Source organism: Mustela putorius, unplaced genomic scaffold (genome assembly GCF_011764305.1).
Source record: "Mustela putorius furo isolate JIRA1106 unplaced genomic scaffold, ASM1176430v1.1 tig00003834_pilon_pilon_pilon, whole genome shotgun sequence".
NCBI lineage: Eukaryota > Metazoa > Chordata > Mammalia > Carnivora > Mustelidae > Mustela > Mustela putorius.
The window spans coordinates 80,597,937-80,611,635 of record NW_025421987.1 but is presented as its reverse complement, the minus strand read 5'-3'; the positions used below and the strand labels follow the sequence as shown (position 1 = coordinate 80,611,635).

Here is a 13,699-nt window from a genome sequence, read left to right as displayed (position 1 = left end):
ACATGGGCCATGTGAATATACTTAATGGCACTGAACTGTACACCTAAAATGATGAAATAGTAAATTTATGTATATTTTGCCACCACCCCCGCAGCAAATCTTCCTATGGAATAGTTGACAAATTAATAGAGGCTTAGAGCTGGAAATTCCTCAGTTCATATCTCAATGTCAACCCTACAGGTGTCGAGGTTGACTAGGGGAAGTGTGACATTCTAGCACCAACCAATCTCTTTCTGGTCTTTTCTGTCTTGCAGATAACGATCTAGGGGTCAGAAGAAAAGTCTTCTCTATCTCTTGCTGCACTGTAGTGCCGGAGTGTGTGTTTGTGTTTGTGTGCGCGCACACACACGCACTCTTGTGTGATTGGAGACCACTTAACCGCTAGTCACTCTCTTCTTCATCTTGGGGAGAGGTGCCGTTTAAAGGTTCTGTCACAGCACTTTTAAAGGATCCTGGACAATCTGGCAGGACCTTAGGTGGCAACCAGCGGACGGAGGGCGCGGCTGGAGTGAAAAAGGTTTGGATCTCAATGACAGGAGATGAAAAGTTGCAAAAGCTCTGTGTAAGCGTCTACTCTGGATCAACTTTCCAGGGTGTACGCGATAAACAGCTAGCTCTTAGGACCTGTTTGCTGGGTGGTGCACCCACCTTTTGCCTCGTGCTTCTTTCCCATCCCCGCCCCAGCGTCCCTGTGCTCGCGGTGCCCGCACCTATCCGGCGCGCACTCGGCCTATGAACTCGGCCTGTGAGAGGTGCTGGAGCAGCCGTGCGGTCCCGCCACCGCCACTGTTGCTGCTGCCGCTGCCTCCGCCGCCGTCGCCGCCGCCGTCGCCGCCGCCGCCGCCGCCGCCGCCGCCGCCGCCGCCGCCGGGCCGGCCCTGCCTGGCACATGCGCAGTGGTGACGCCGGGCCGGCGCCTTCAGTCTCCTCCTTCGCCGCCTCCCGGTTCCGCAGTCACTTCCTGCAGCTGTTTCCCTGTGGGTCCGGCTGGACTGACTTTTGACAGTCAGCCTTCAGCTGCGGCGGGGGCTTGGCCGGGGCCAGCCGGGAAAGTTGCGCGGAGGGAGACAGAGTTGAGTCAGGCCGAGCCGAGAGCGCGGGGCAGACGGCGGCGGGCGCCCGGGGTGGACGCGGCGCCCAGACTCCTGGCGCGGCCGGAGGGTTCCGGTAAGGGAGGGCGATCGCGAGTCTCGGGGCATTTAGGACAAGCCCGGGATCGAAGGCGTCTAGCGGTTCCTGTCGGGTGCGGGCTTTCCACCTGCCCTCCACGTGACAGGCTTGCGCTGCTTTTATTTATCTGTTTGCTTTTGAGCTTTTCACGTGTACCATTCGGATCGTCTAGCGGTGCTGCTGCCTTGGCCCTCGCGTCCCCCCCGCCCGGTGGGAGACGGGGGATTCCATCTTCCGTGATGGCATCCTTACGGGATTGAGGTGCGTGTGCGCCTGTGTGTGTGTGCGCGCGCGCTTGTGTGGATGCAGGCAACATTAGGAATGTAAGGTATATGTGGGCGATGCTGAAGTGTCTGCAGCTTAGACTCCAGTGTGTAAACGATTCCCCTGGATAGGAACCGTCGTTGCGGAGACTGGAAAACAGTCGCCAGTTCACCAAGGCCTTTTCTTCCCCAGATCCCTGCGTTCTTTTCAGTCTTCCTTACAGGACATACCTTGCTTCCGCTGATTATTTTTCTTATTTTTCTCTCTCATTCCTTCCCCATGCGTTCTGATGACTTCTGAATAATGCTCACCGTTTTCCCTTGTTTCCAGAATTCCCAGTTACTGTCCAGACTTCCCTAGTTTGCTGAGGTGTCCATAACCTGTTCCTTTACACTGTTGTCTTTCCTCTGTAGATTTCTCCAAATGAGAAAGTGGTTGTCTTGAATACAGTATGTGAAGAGTAGGCCCCAGTCGATTCGTGAAAACTATGCTATGACCATCCGTTTTCTTTAAACAGGGTACACTATGAAGCTTTGACTTTCTTTATTATCTCCTCAAAACCCCTTACAGACCAGGACCTTAACCATCATAAAGCTTTCATTTATGTCACTTCAAGCATCAAATTGAATGGTTTTTAAGATCTGAGGAATATTTTATTTACATCAGCCATCGAGTTAGTTTCTTTCCATCTACTGCAGTGGTTGAACGGATCTGAGTCGCCTATGCTTTGAGTATCTATTCCACCATCCATACTTTCAATAAAGGCTTGGCTTTATTTCTTTTAGATTTATGCCAGTTTTTGTTTGCTAGCATAGTGGACAGATGTAGTTGTCATGCACAGAGCCTTTTTGGGAGTTTTATTATCATTTTGATTGTTGACTATTACAGGAAATAATTTTGGGATATCTAGCTATTTTTAAAAAATTGTAAAGGTGAAATGTGATAATAGGTATGTCTGTACTTGGCAAGAGGTTTTTTTTTTTTTTTTTTTAGGAATGCAGGGGATTTTATCACTTCTGGAGGGGGTCTCTTGTACCTCTGGGCGTTGAGACTGTCCTTTGTTGTGATGGAAACCTGTAGGCAACATTGGGGGAGATGCGTGTTGGAATTTCCTCAAGTGGGAGTGAGCTTTCATAAAACAAGTCCAGACATGTCTAGGCAATCGGTAGTATTTGATTTTGTTTATATTGTTGATTTCCTTTATCCCGATATTTCAACACCCTCCTCCATTTTCCATTCTGAACTGGCAGCTTGTCTGTGGCAGTTTGATTTCAGTATGTCTCTGTACAGGTGGTTTGTGTAGTCTTTTAATATTGTGAATTATTATAATTCGGTAGTTAACTTTTTGAATCCATGGTTTTTGTTTCCTTAGTTTTCCTTTTTAAAATGTCCATGCCTGTCTTTGCGTGATTTAATTGAGAGGAATAATATGATTACAGAGAATCTTTTTAAAGGTCCTAAATCTGTATTGCTTTTCTTTATGTTCCCAGAGATATGGACAGCATACTTCTGATTAAGAATAAAAAATATTGTTGTTTTAAGTATTATGAATGAGAAGTACTGTTGAATATTATGACAAATTTTTGTACTTTGTCTTTAACTACGTTATTTTCCCATTGCACTGATACCTCCGCTGCTCCCAGAGCCTGAATTTAGTATAAAAGTTGTTACTTGATTGCAATTTCCATGTGTATACTTATTAAATGTGGTAAAAGAGACTTTTAACTTTTTAAAATTTTGGTTAATTTTAGTAAATGTATTATTGTCAGAAAATATACACATTTTTCTTGCAGATGGAAAATTTCAGCCATTTAAAATAGCCATATTTTATTCACCAAGGAAAGAGGTTTTAATAGTACTGAGAGAGTGGAAGGAATTGTGTATTTTGGAATTCGGATTTTAATTTGAATTAATTAGAATCATGGAAACTCAGAACATGTACTGTGGTTCATTTTGAGATACTCAGGGCTAGAAAGCACCATCTGGGTGGGAGGCAGGAGAAATCATGTATAAAATCAAAGAGGTATTGGAACATATTGGATCTTTTCTGAGCAAAACAGAATAATCAGTTACTTAATAAAAAGGGAAAAGGAAATTGCTGAAAGACTGAGGAACTAGAACTAAATGGGGGCTTCTGACAGTGTGAACTATTACCTCAGAGGACATTTACTTGATACATTGTTTTATGCCGGTAATTTATGGCTAGACGGAGAGAAGATATTCTGATTTTATAGGGGATTCATGAATATAGTTTAAGACCATCTGAGGTGGGGTCCTAAGCTCAACCGCCTACAGGGAGCAGTTAAGTAACACAAATATAGTACACTCAGCGGGAAGAAGATGGCCTGGAGAAGACAGACCTGGCTACTGGGGATAGTGCCTCTCCATCCTAACTAATTGTCCATGTAGGACCATGTGTCAGATGTTGCCAGATCATCCTTTTATCAGGAGAAGCCATGAATCTCTTGATTTTAAAATGTTGATGACTAATTCAATTTAAAAAGTGAAAGCAAAACACAACATTATATGTTCCAAACAGAGCACATCTGAGGCTGCCTGCGCCCTCTGCTATGAAGAATCATTCATTGGCTTACCTCTTTAAATATTACTGGTTGATGGGAAGGAACTCTTTTATTTATTTATTTTTTTACACAGTAACTGAGTTCCTTGATATTTTAGCTAGCTCTAGAACTGTTTTAAGGGTTCTGAGACTCGGAAGTCTTTATTTTGCTGTTTTTGATTCCTCTAGATGGAAAGACCAGTTTGGATGAAAAGGAGACATTTGCTGAGGTTCTTTGCCACTGGTGTTTTTGTCTGTGCATAGTAATCATCGAGAGTAGTTAAGTGTCAGTGTGCCTGAGGGAAGGGGTCTGGACTAGGTGACCTTTGATGTCCATTTCAGCTGTGTGACTTTTAGATTTAATTAGCCATGGATGCAATGCTATTAATGTCCGTGGGCCAGAGGGACCGCAGTTGGAGCTGGGCCAAGCAAAATAAAGCGAAATCTATAAGGCTGTTCTCCGTGGAAGAGCATAGTGTCAGTGTGGATTAACAGATAGGGGAAGTCTGCTAGATGAAGCAAAAAGAAATCCCAAAGGTGGTTTGGAGAAGTGGAGGAAGGGGTCAGATGGTGTGGTCATTTACATGTTGTATTGCTGAGGTCACATTGTTAAGTGGGCTTTTTTTTTTTTTTTTTTTTTTTTGCTGTTGATAAAGATTTGAAGATTTGAGTTCTCATCGCGCATCGGATTATGCCCAAGACTTTCCTACCCAATGATCCTCTTGCAACACGCCGGCCTTCCTCTGCCTAAGCGGCCCTCATCCTCTCCTCCTATGTCAGTGGCAGCCCGGTCTGCAGGAACTTTGCAGCTTCCGCCACAGAAGCCTTTTGGGCAGGAGGCTTCCTTGCCTCTGGCTGGGGAAGTAGAGTTACCAAAGGGAGGGGAACAAGACTCTGCCCTGGAGGAGCTATGTAAGCCCCTGTACTGCAAACTCTGCAATGTCACCTTGAACTCTGCGCAGCAAGCCCAGGCTCATTATCAGGTAAGGGGGGAATAGAAGGCCAGGCATTTGGTGAGATGGGCTTTGCCCATTTCAGAGTCTTTTCTCCAGATATGACCAGTTGTGCCTGGAATAATCATGATGGCTTAGTGAACGACTAGACATTAGTTTGTTTGATTACAAGCATAATGTTCCCTACATTAAAAGAACACATCACTTTTCACAGAATGAGACATCAACCTAACTGTGTGGCTTTTGATATCTTGCTGGTCATTGCATGCAAATGTATATCATCTATGCTTGTACAGGTACAAACCTGTGATCCCAAGGTGAATAGTTTTTGAGACATGATGTACCAAACTCAATTCAGACTGTTTAGGAGAATTAGCCTAATGAATATTATCTTCCAGCTAATATAGTTTACATCGGTTCGAGGTAATCTATGAATGTTATGCTTTTTCTCTTTGACCTCTGACTCTTCTTACATAACCTGTCACTGCTAAAGAAAACACAGGTATTTTTCTGTGGCTGGAATAAAATGATATTGGAATATTGAACCTTACCCTTCATAGGACACATACTCTGAACTGATGATCATTTCTGAGATTTAAAGCTCTCACCTCCATGTAGGGTATCTAGTGGAAAGGACAATTTTAAAGAGGTTATTACCTAAGAACAAAGAGAAAGCTAACCTTTGTCTAGAAAGAGAGAGTGCCGTATTTCTTTTTATTCTAGATTGCTATCCGTATACAATTATATAATTTCCTTTTTTTGGAGAAAGGAGACCCGAGAAGCAATTGAGGCCACATGCCACTGAATGAAAGGATGTCTTCTGGGTCAGCACTGATTTGACTTTTTATTCTCTGCATGAATAGCCGCAATCAGAAGACATATGGTAGAGAGATGACTTAGACAGGTATTTCTTCTATCGCCAGGCTCTGTCTGTAACGTAAAGTTGTTATTTACTCTAGGTGAAAATCTTTTTCTGTTTTGTTTGGATGCTAAAGACTGATGATTGTGTCACTTTGTGATCATACCTCAGAAATATTTTGAGGGTGTATTGTTTTCTCTAGGATTGAGGGGGAAGACAAATGTGTCGCTTCCCTGGAGTGGCCTTTGTTTGGGTTTGTTTTGCCCTCAGGTGTAGCGCATTGAGTTAATTATATCTCAGATCCTGGCATTTGTCGTCAGTGGTGCATAAAGGCATCTTCTGGTTTTATTTTTACATTTCTCCCCTCCTTCAACCTCACTCTCATTCCCTCTGTGTATCACTCTCCAAACCATAGTGGTTTGATATGGGTCTTCCTTTGCCTATTTTGCCATTTGAGGGGAGTTCTATTAGGATGCTGCTTCTCAAACCCAAGACACAGTGCTAGCTTTCCTCTTCATTTGTTCCTGTGACATATTCAGTGTTATAGCCCAAGACTCACTTTGAAAAAATCAAGCTTGAGATCTGAAGTTTTGGTTTTTAGCTGTATAAAGCACCTTGTAAGTCATTAACTTGAGAGAAAACCCACCTTTGTGCCCTTTAAAGAAGAGTTGTTTATTTGTATGAGGTAAAACTCTTGGGCAGTATGTAATTTTAATGTATGTGTATGGGTTATATCTGTATCTCCTGCCTTTTTTCCTCCTAATATCACTTTGTGTCTCCATAGACAGTGATGGATGCTTCTGGTTATGCACAGAGAGGATTCAGTTTGAGCAGGGTCATTGGATTATAAAGCTTAAACTAGATAAGAAACAGGATCTGCATTTGTGTTTTTTTTTTTCCCTTTGATTCCGTGTTTTCGTGTGTGTGTGTGTGTGTGTGTGTGTGTCTCAGTAATCAGATTTTTAAGTGGAAAAGTTGGAGGAGAAGGGCAGCCTGTCATAGTGGATAATGTAAGCAGTCAAAAGCTAGGGTGAAGATAAAGAAGAAGATAGTTGGTATTAAGAAAGTAGAACCTGATGGAAAATTAAAAGTTTCAGTTTTTTTTCCCAATATTTTGTTTCTAAGAGCTTAGAAGCAAAGATTTGAATGAAGTCAGTGTTATTCTTAAAGAGGGAGGGTTTTTGTTTTTGTTTTTGTTTTAAGATTTTACTAATTTATTTGACAGAGAGAAATCAGAAGAAGGCAGAGAGGCAGGCAGAGAGAGAGGGGGAAGCAGGCTTCCACTGAGTGGAGAGCCCGATGTGGGGCTCGATCCCAGGACCCTGAGGTCATCACCTGAGTCAAAGACAGAGGCTTAAACCATTGAACCACCCAGGCATCCCTGTTCTTGTTTTTTTCTTTACAGAGAAACAGGCCAAAGGAGTTAGAATATGAAAATATGGAGCAATTTCATTAGGATAGTATAAAAAAAAGTTAACTTTAGCAGTAAAATCTAGATTTCAGCAAGAAAGATGTGGTCAAGATGACACTGTGTGGATCAAAGAGTAGATCAGAATAATAAATAATTAGAGCATGAATATTGCTTAGAGGTGGGGAAAAACACTATAGAGGGGAAACAGAAATATCTACCTGAAAGATGCATCAGAGTCTCCGTACATGGTACAGAAATAGGCAGTGATTTAAAAAGTCTACTGAAGAGAAGGGTAGGACCAGCGAGTAAGGCTTACCAAGAACCAGGATTAGGGAGATTGGCAATGATTCTAAGTAGACTAATACAACAGAGTGGTAGATGAGATATGGAAAGTTTTATTTCTGAAAACCTGCTTTATCATTTTAAATATAGAGTGATACCAAGACTGCAAATTCACTATTTCAGTTATGTGTGAGATAAAAGGGGTGGGTGGTAGACTGTTTATAAGCTGGATACACATTTGTGTAAAGTAATAAATCACTGTGATTACATTTCTCCAAACAGTTGAGTCAGTTGGTGCCATTGTTGAAATCGCAAAGTTTCAAATTAACCATGTGTTGTAACCAACCTTCACTCTAGTGTGAGTGGTGTTACACTAGAGTGTAACTGTATCATATTCCAGAAATCCAGGACATACAATGGAAGCTGCTTGATAAACACTTCCTTTAAGCTCACTCTGACATTCCACTGTTCCTGAGTTGGGGCTGCCTTAGCAATGAAGCATGTGTATCTGTGATCACCACAGATTTAGTTTTATTCCCAGGACTTGTCACCCAGTCAGTCGGCTTCAGAATACCCTGCATTGTTGTTTTATTTTTAATGATATTGCATATTTTTACAGTCTCAAATTTATGGATTTAGTTTTATCTTAAAATAAAAGCTTTGAAAGAAAAAAAACACGCCTTCATTTTATTAAAATCTGTCTGCAGGCTTCCAGTTACTTAGGGCAAGCCTGGCATGGAGTAACACAACACTGTGTTAGCACCATACATGCCCAGAGGAAGAACTACTTTGGGTGGAAGGTTTAACAGAAATAAAACAAACAGAAAAATGGATAAATTTTGCTAGGGCATCCACAGTGTAAAATAATGTCAACCCATGTATCTGCTAATTTGCACGTCCATTTGAAAAATAACTACTCAGATACTCAAAGTACATTTCTAAAGTTTGTCATAAATATAGGTTTCTGTTTTTAATATTTAGCAGCCGAATAGTAATGTGCCATATTAATTAGATTAATTTGAAAGTGAGACAGAATGCAGGTTAAAAAAAGTAGTTCTAGAGTTATGAGAATGCAGTTGATGTTATCCCAAAATTTAGAATACTGATTTTAGCACTTATATTTTAACATTGGTCACTCAGGTTTGGATGGCATGATTAGCAACTCTAATCTCAGCTAATTTTATGTTTTCAAAATCCTCCCACCTGGTTGTTTTCCAAATGAACTTGCAATGGACTGAGAATAGTCAAATGGCACTTCATTAGGGGACAGATGTTTTCCTTGATAACTGCTGAAAGTTGTGTCTCACCAGCTCTCTGCCTTCCCATCCCAGTACCGTTACCTCATTTCTTCTTCCAAAGAGTACATATCTCTTCTTCTGACAGGCTGATTCCTCACCCTAGCCCTGGTTTTCATCACCTGTCATCACTTCTTTACCTCAATCAAATTAAAAACCTACTTAAGTTTTTCTTTGTAAATAAAAATAGCAACAACAGCTTTTTCTTTGCTTTTAATCCCTCTGCTTGGCAACTTTTCTCCTCTCCTTAGAGTTCTGACAGATATAATTGTCCTCTCCTGGTCTTCATGTCCCGTCTGTTCCCCAGCCCACCCCTGCATTCTGGTTTCATTACGATATTCTACTGAAAGGGTCCTCTCCATGGTCACTTATGACCTTACCAGGCAAATTTAGCTTTTTCTCACTTGACCTTTTGTAACATTTGCCACTGGTAGCAGTTCCTCAAAACATTGAACAAAATTTTAACTCAAAACAACGCCTGGGGAACAAAGGGCATATAATGAAAAGCAGTAACCACCTGTGCTCCCTTCCGCCTCCATCCCCACCTTTTCTTCTCCATTCTCTCTTCCACTTCTCATCTTGCCTTGGCTATAGTTTTACTTTGGCACTGTTAAGGTTGATCGAGTTTTTGTTTATTCAATAATAAATTAGGTTTACAATGCTCTATTTGTAGGATGATTCTAATTGTTGGAAATTGACATTCAGCATTTACATTGCTATAACTAGGGAGATATTATTCTTTGAAGAGCTGTTTTCTTCTCTGTTTCCAAAGTCACGATCCCATGCTACTCAAGAGGAATGTTCAAATGGATGACCCTTTCTTGAATGCCACCAGTTACTCAAAATCACGTCCTTTTTAGTTTGTGACATATGTGGGTTGTAACTTAGAAATAACCTTTTGTTTTTCTTGAGTTATTGAAACTTTAAAAACAGGGAGAAGAACCTTATGCATTTGTAAAAAACAACTACTAACTTCTGAATCATTCTTTTAATTGCTTACAGTCCTTTTCATTAATCTTCATTAAACCCACTGATTTCCTGTTCTAATTTGGACTAGTTGTTTTATAACTGGATCTTGATTTCATTGTGTAGTTTATTGTATATCCTAGAGTTTTCATTTGCTTTTCTTTTTCCTTCTTTCTCTCCTATAATGTATCTTTATCATAACCCCATTTCCCTCTCCAAACTCTCATACTTTCCATTGTGGAATTCCTGCTTTATCCTAGATCCGCCCCCCATCTTCCTGTTCCATATGCAACTGATTGCTCCCTGGGCTTGCTACACAGCTGTCAAATTTGGATTTTTCTTCATTGCCCTCTGGCTTGGGCTACAATTTTCTAAATATGCATGCTTTCTATTTTTCAATCTTGTTTTGTTGGAGTACATCTTCACATTATTTGAAGGAAGAAAGAATAAATATAAATATATATTATAATAGGTCTCTGTCTTTAAAATAAAGTGAGAGAGTAATAAGACATAAATTTTTTCCTGAGCTCTTGTGTGTCTAAAAATGTGTGTATTATGGCTTCATAGGTAACCATTCATTTTCTGGTTGAAAGTTACTTTTCCTAAGAATGTTAAAGGCCGTACTTAATTGGGTGTACACGGGTGTGTTTGTTTTTTTGTTTTTATTTATTTATTTATTTTTAATCTAGTATTTCTTTTTTTTTTAAAAGATTTTATTTAATTATTTATTTGATAGACAGAGATCACAAGCAGGCAGAGAGGCAGACAGAGGAGGTGGGGGAAGAAAGCTCCCTGCTGAGCAGAGAGCCCGATATGGGGCTTGATCCCAGGACCCTGAGATCATGACCTGAGCCGAAGGTAGAGGCTTAAACCACTGAGCCACCCAGGCGCCCCTAATCTAGTATTTCTGAGGAGAAATCTTACTCTGGTTGTTATTCTTTTGTGGGTGACCTACTTTAATTTTGGGCTTTTTTCCTCCTGGAAGCTCTTAGGCTCTCCTTTTGATCCTTCGTATCTGAAATTTTACAATGATGGATGTGTTTAGTTGTGCATCTTTTCTTCATTTGTCTTGGTCAGCACTAGAAGTTCTTTTCCGTTTACATATTCCTGTTTCTCTTGAGCTCTGGGGAATTTTCTTTGATATTGTTTCCTTGATAATATTCTTCTCTATCTCTTTTCCTGGTCATTCTATTAGCACTAGCCTGCACTAGCTGGATTGATTCTTTATATTGCTTATCTCTCCTTTCTTTTATCTTTACTTTATTCCTTCTTTTATACCATAAGAGGTATTCTTGAATTCTAAACCTATATTGAATTTTAATAATTTTGACATTTATGTCCTTAATTTTTACGGGCCTTTTGATTTCTTTTTTTTTTTTTTAAAGATTTATTTATTTATTTGAGAGAGAGCATGAAAGGGGAGAAGGGCAGAGGGAAAAGCAGACTCCCTATGGAGCTGGGAGCCTGATACGGGACTCGATTTCAGGACTCCGGGGTCATGACCTGAGCTGAAGGCAGTTGCTTAACCAACCGAGCCATCCAGGCACCCAAGGGCCTTTTGATTTCTTTTCTTTTTTTTTTTTTTTTTTTTATTTATTTGTCAGAGAGAGAGAGAGTGTGAACACAGGCAGACAGAATGGCAGGCAGAGGCAGAGGGAGAAGCAGACTCCCTGCCGAGCAAGGAGCCCGATGTGGGACTCGATCCCAGGATGCTGGGATCTTAACCTGAGCTGAAGGCAGCTGCTTAACCAACTGAGCCACCCAGGCGTCCCATCCTTTTGATTTCTTATTGTCCCTTTACTAGCTTCTGTTTTTATAGGCTATTAGTTAAGAACATGAAATCATGGACTTTGGGGTCAGACTAGTCTTTAAATTGTAGTCTTGTAACTTACTAGATGTGTATCACTGGAAGAAATATTTCCTAACTTCTCTGTGTCTCATGAAGAGGAATTTGTTGATGATACTAATGATACTGCACCTTAGTGTGTATAAGATATTTAGAACAGTTCCTGGTATCTGAGATGGTGTTTAATACTGTTGAGTTTTCTGAGGGTGCAGTGGAGCATGGTAGTATGGGCTCTGGAATGAGATTGGCCCCAGCTCTGCCATTTACTCATGGCTTTGGGCAAGTTTTATTTTATTTTATTAACTTTTCTGTTTGAATAACACTTAACTTACAAACCAGTTCCAAAAGCAGTCCAAAAAATTCCTGCATGTACTTCATCCAGATTCCCCAAATGTTAATATTTACATAACTGTCCTACAATATACAAATCAGAAAATTAACTCTGATAACCATAATATCTAATCTACAGACTACATTTCACCAGTTATCTAATGGTGTCCTTTTTTTCTGGTTTCAGGGTCTGATCCAGGATGAAATTTTGCATGTGGTTGTTTTATCTCCTTTAATTTAGACAGGTTTAGTTTTTCTTTGCTTTTTACAGTCTTGCAGTTTTTGAAGAATTGTTTTGTAGAATATCCCAGTTTGAGTTTGATTGATGTTTTCTCATGATTGCATTCAGGTTATGTGGCTTTGGGGGCAAGAATATCACAAAAGTGAGGTTGTGTCTTTTCCAGTGCATCATATTAGGAAAGATGTGAATATTTTGTATCACTGGTACTATTACTTTGGTCACTGTTTAAGATGGTATTCTGCCAGGCTTCTTCTTTGTAAAGTTACTGTTTTTCTTCTTGTGTTTAATAAGTATCATGTGGGGAGATACTTTGAGACTCTGAATATTTTATTTCTTACAGTGTTTTCATTCATTAATTTTAGCATTCATTGATGATACTTTCCTATAGCGATTATTACTATGGTGTTTGCCAAATGGTGGTTTTCTGTTTTAACTATTTTTTTTTTACATGTATTGCTTGGAATTTTATTTTAAAGAAGAAATTCTTGCTTTCTTAATTCATTCATTCATTCAATCACCATGGATTATGGATTCTTATTTATTCTGGGATGTAATCTCTTACTATCATTATGTATCCTGCTTTTTATTTTTTCCAGATTTGACCAGTGTGTGCCCCTTCAGGTTGTGGTTGTGTCCTTTTGACATGACCCTGTAATATTTGTCGTACTTCCTTAATTCCTGAATACAAAAGATTCCAGGATTTTCTTGTATTTTCCCCAAGCCAGCCATTTCTTCAAGGAGCCAGGTTTCTTTTATTGGAAAATGGTATTTAGAAACCAAAATCTGAGTGCAGGGTGTGCTTTTCACTACTGGGATATATTGTTTCTACATCTTCTCAGTGACAGAGCTAGTAATATTTACCTATGTATATACATTTATATTTATCTATATGCACGTAAAGTTGAAAACTGAGTTCAGGCTGATACTTCTAATTTCAATACAACACAACAGTGTACATTCTAACCTTCCATCTTTTCTTAATTTTTCACTCCTTTCTTCAATGGGGAAAAGCCTAGGCTTTCATTAACCACAAAACACACACACACACACACACACACACACACACACACTTTCTTTCTCTCTCAGTATATATAGTTTGGAGTTTGATAAGCTATATGCCCATGAAAAACAAACCTACTAACCAGGGGATAACATTTGTGAATTGTTACTTTTGTGTTTACGGTGATACATTGTCAAAATACTGTTTTACAAAGTTACTTAGGTTACAGAGTTGTTGCCTGCTAAGGTTCTTGTTTTGTAGAGTTTTTCTTTACTATTTGTCTTCTTGTGTTTAATAAGTATCATGGAGAAGTTACTTAAAGACCATGTGAATAGTTTTTTTCCCTCCCCTCCCCATTCAGTATGGTTATGTTATTCATTTTTCTATATAGTTAGATTTGTTTGCTTCTGTTTATATTTCATTTTTGATCCTTCCCTATCCTTGTTGACTTTGATTCTTATTCTAAGTTTATGAAATGTTAACATAATTATAAAAGTCAGAACAGTACAAAAATGTACATGT

The 13,699-nt window shown here is 39.9% G+C and overlaps 1 protein-coding gene across 3 annotated transcripts in view; it reads left to right on the top strand.

The window, feature by feature from the left end:
* The first annotated feature begins 913 nt into the window (after positions 1 to 913).
* Positions 914 to 13,699, top strand: part of ZMAT3 (zinc finger matrin-type 3) — a 33,040-nt gene continuing 20,254 nt past the window's right edge. Inside the window, exons 1-2 of one of the 3 annotated variants that reach the window (XM_004756624.3) lie at positions 914 to 1,167; positions 4,651 to 4,977. In XM_004756624.3, the coding sequence (XP_004756681.2) occupies positions 4,708 to 4,977 (270 nt within the window). In that variant the 5' untranslated portion in view covers positions 914 to 1,167; positions 4,651 to 4,707. Of the gene's footprint in view, positions 1,168 to 1,195; positions 1,432 to 4,650; positions 4,978 to 13,699 lie in introns of those variants that run through there. The other 2 variants (XM_004756623.3, XM_013058340.2) reach the window with 2 other exon arrangements.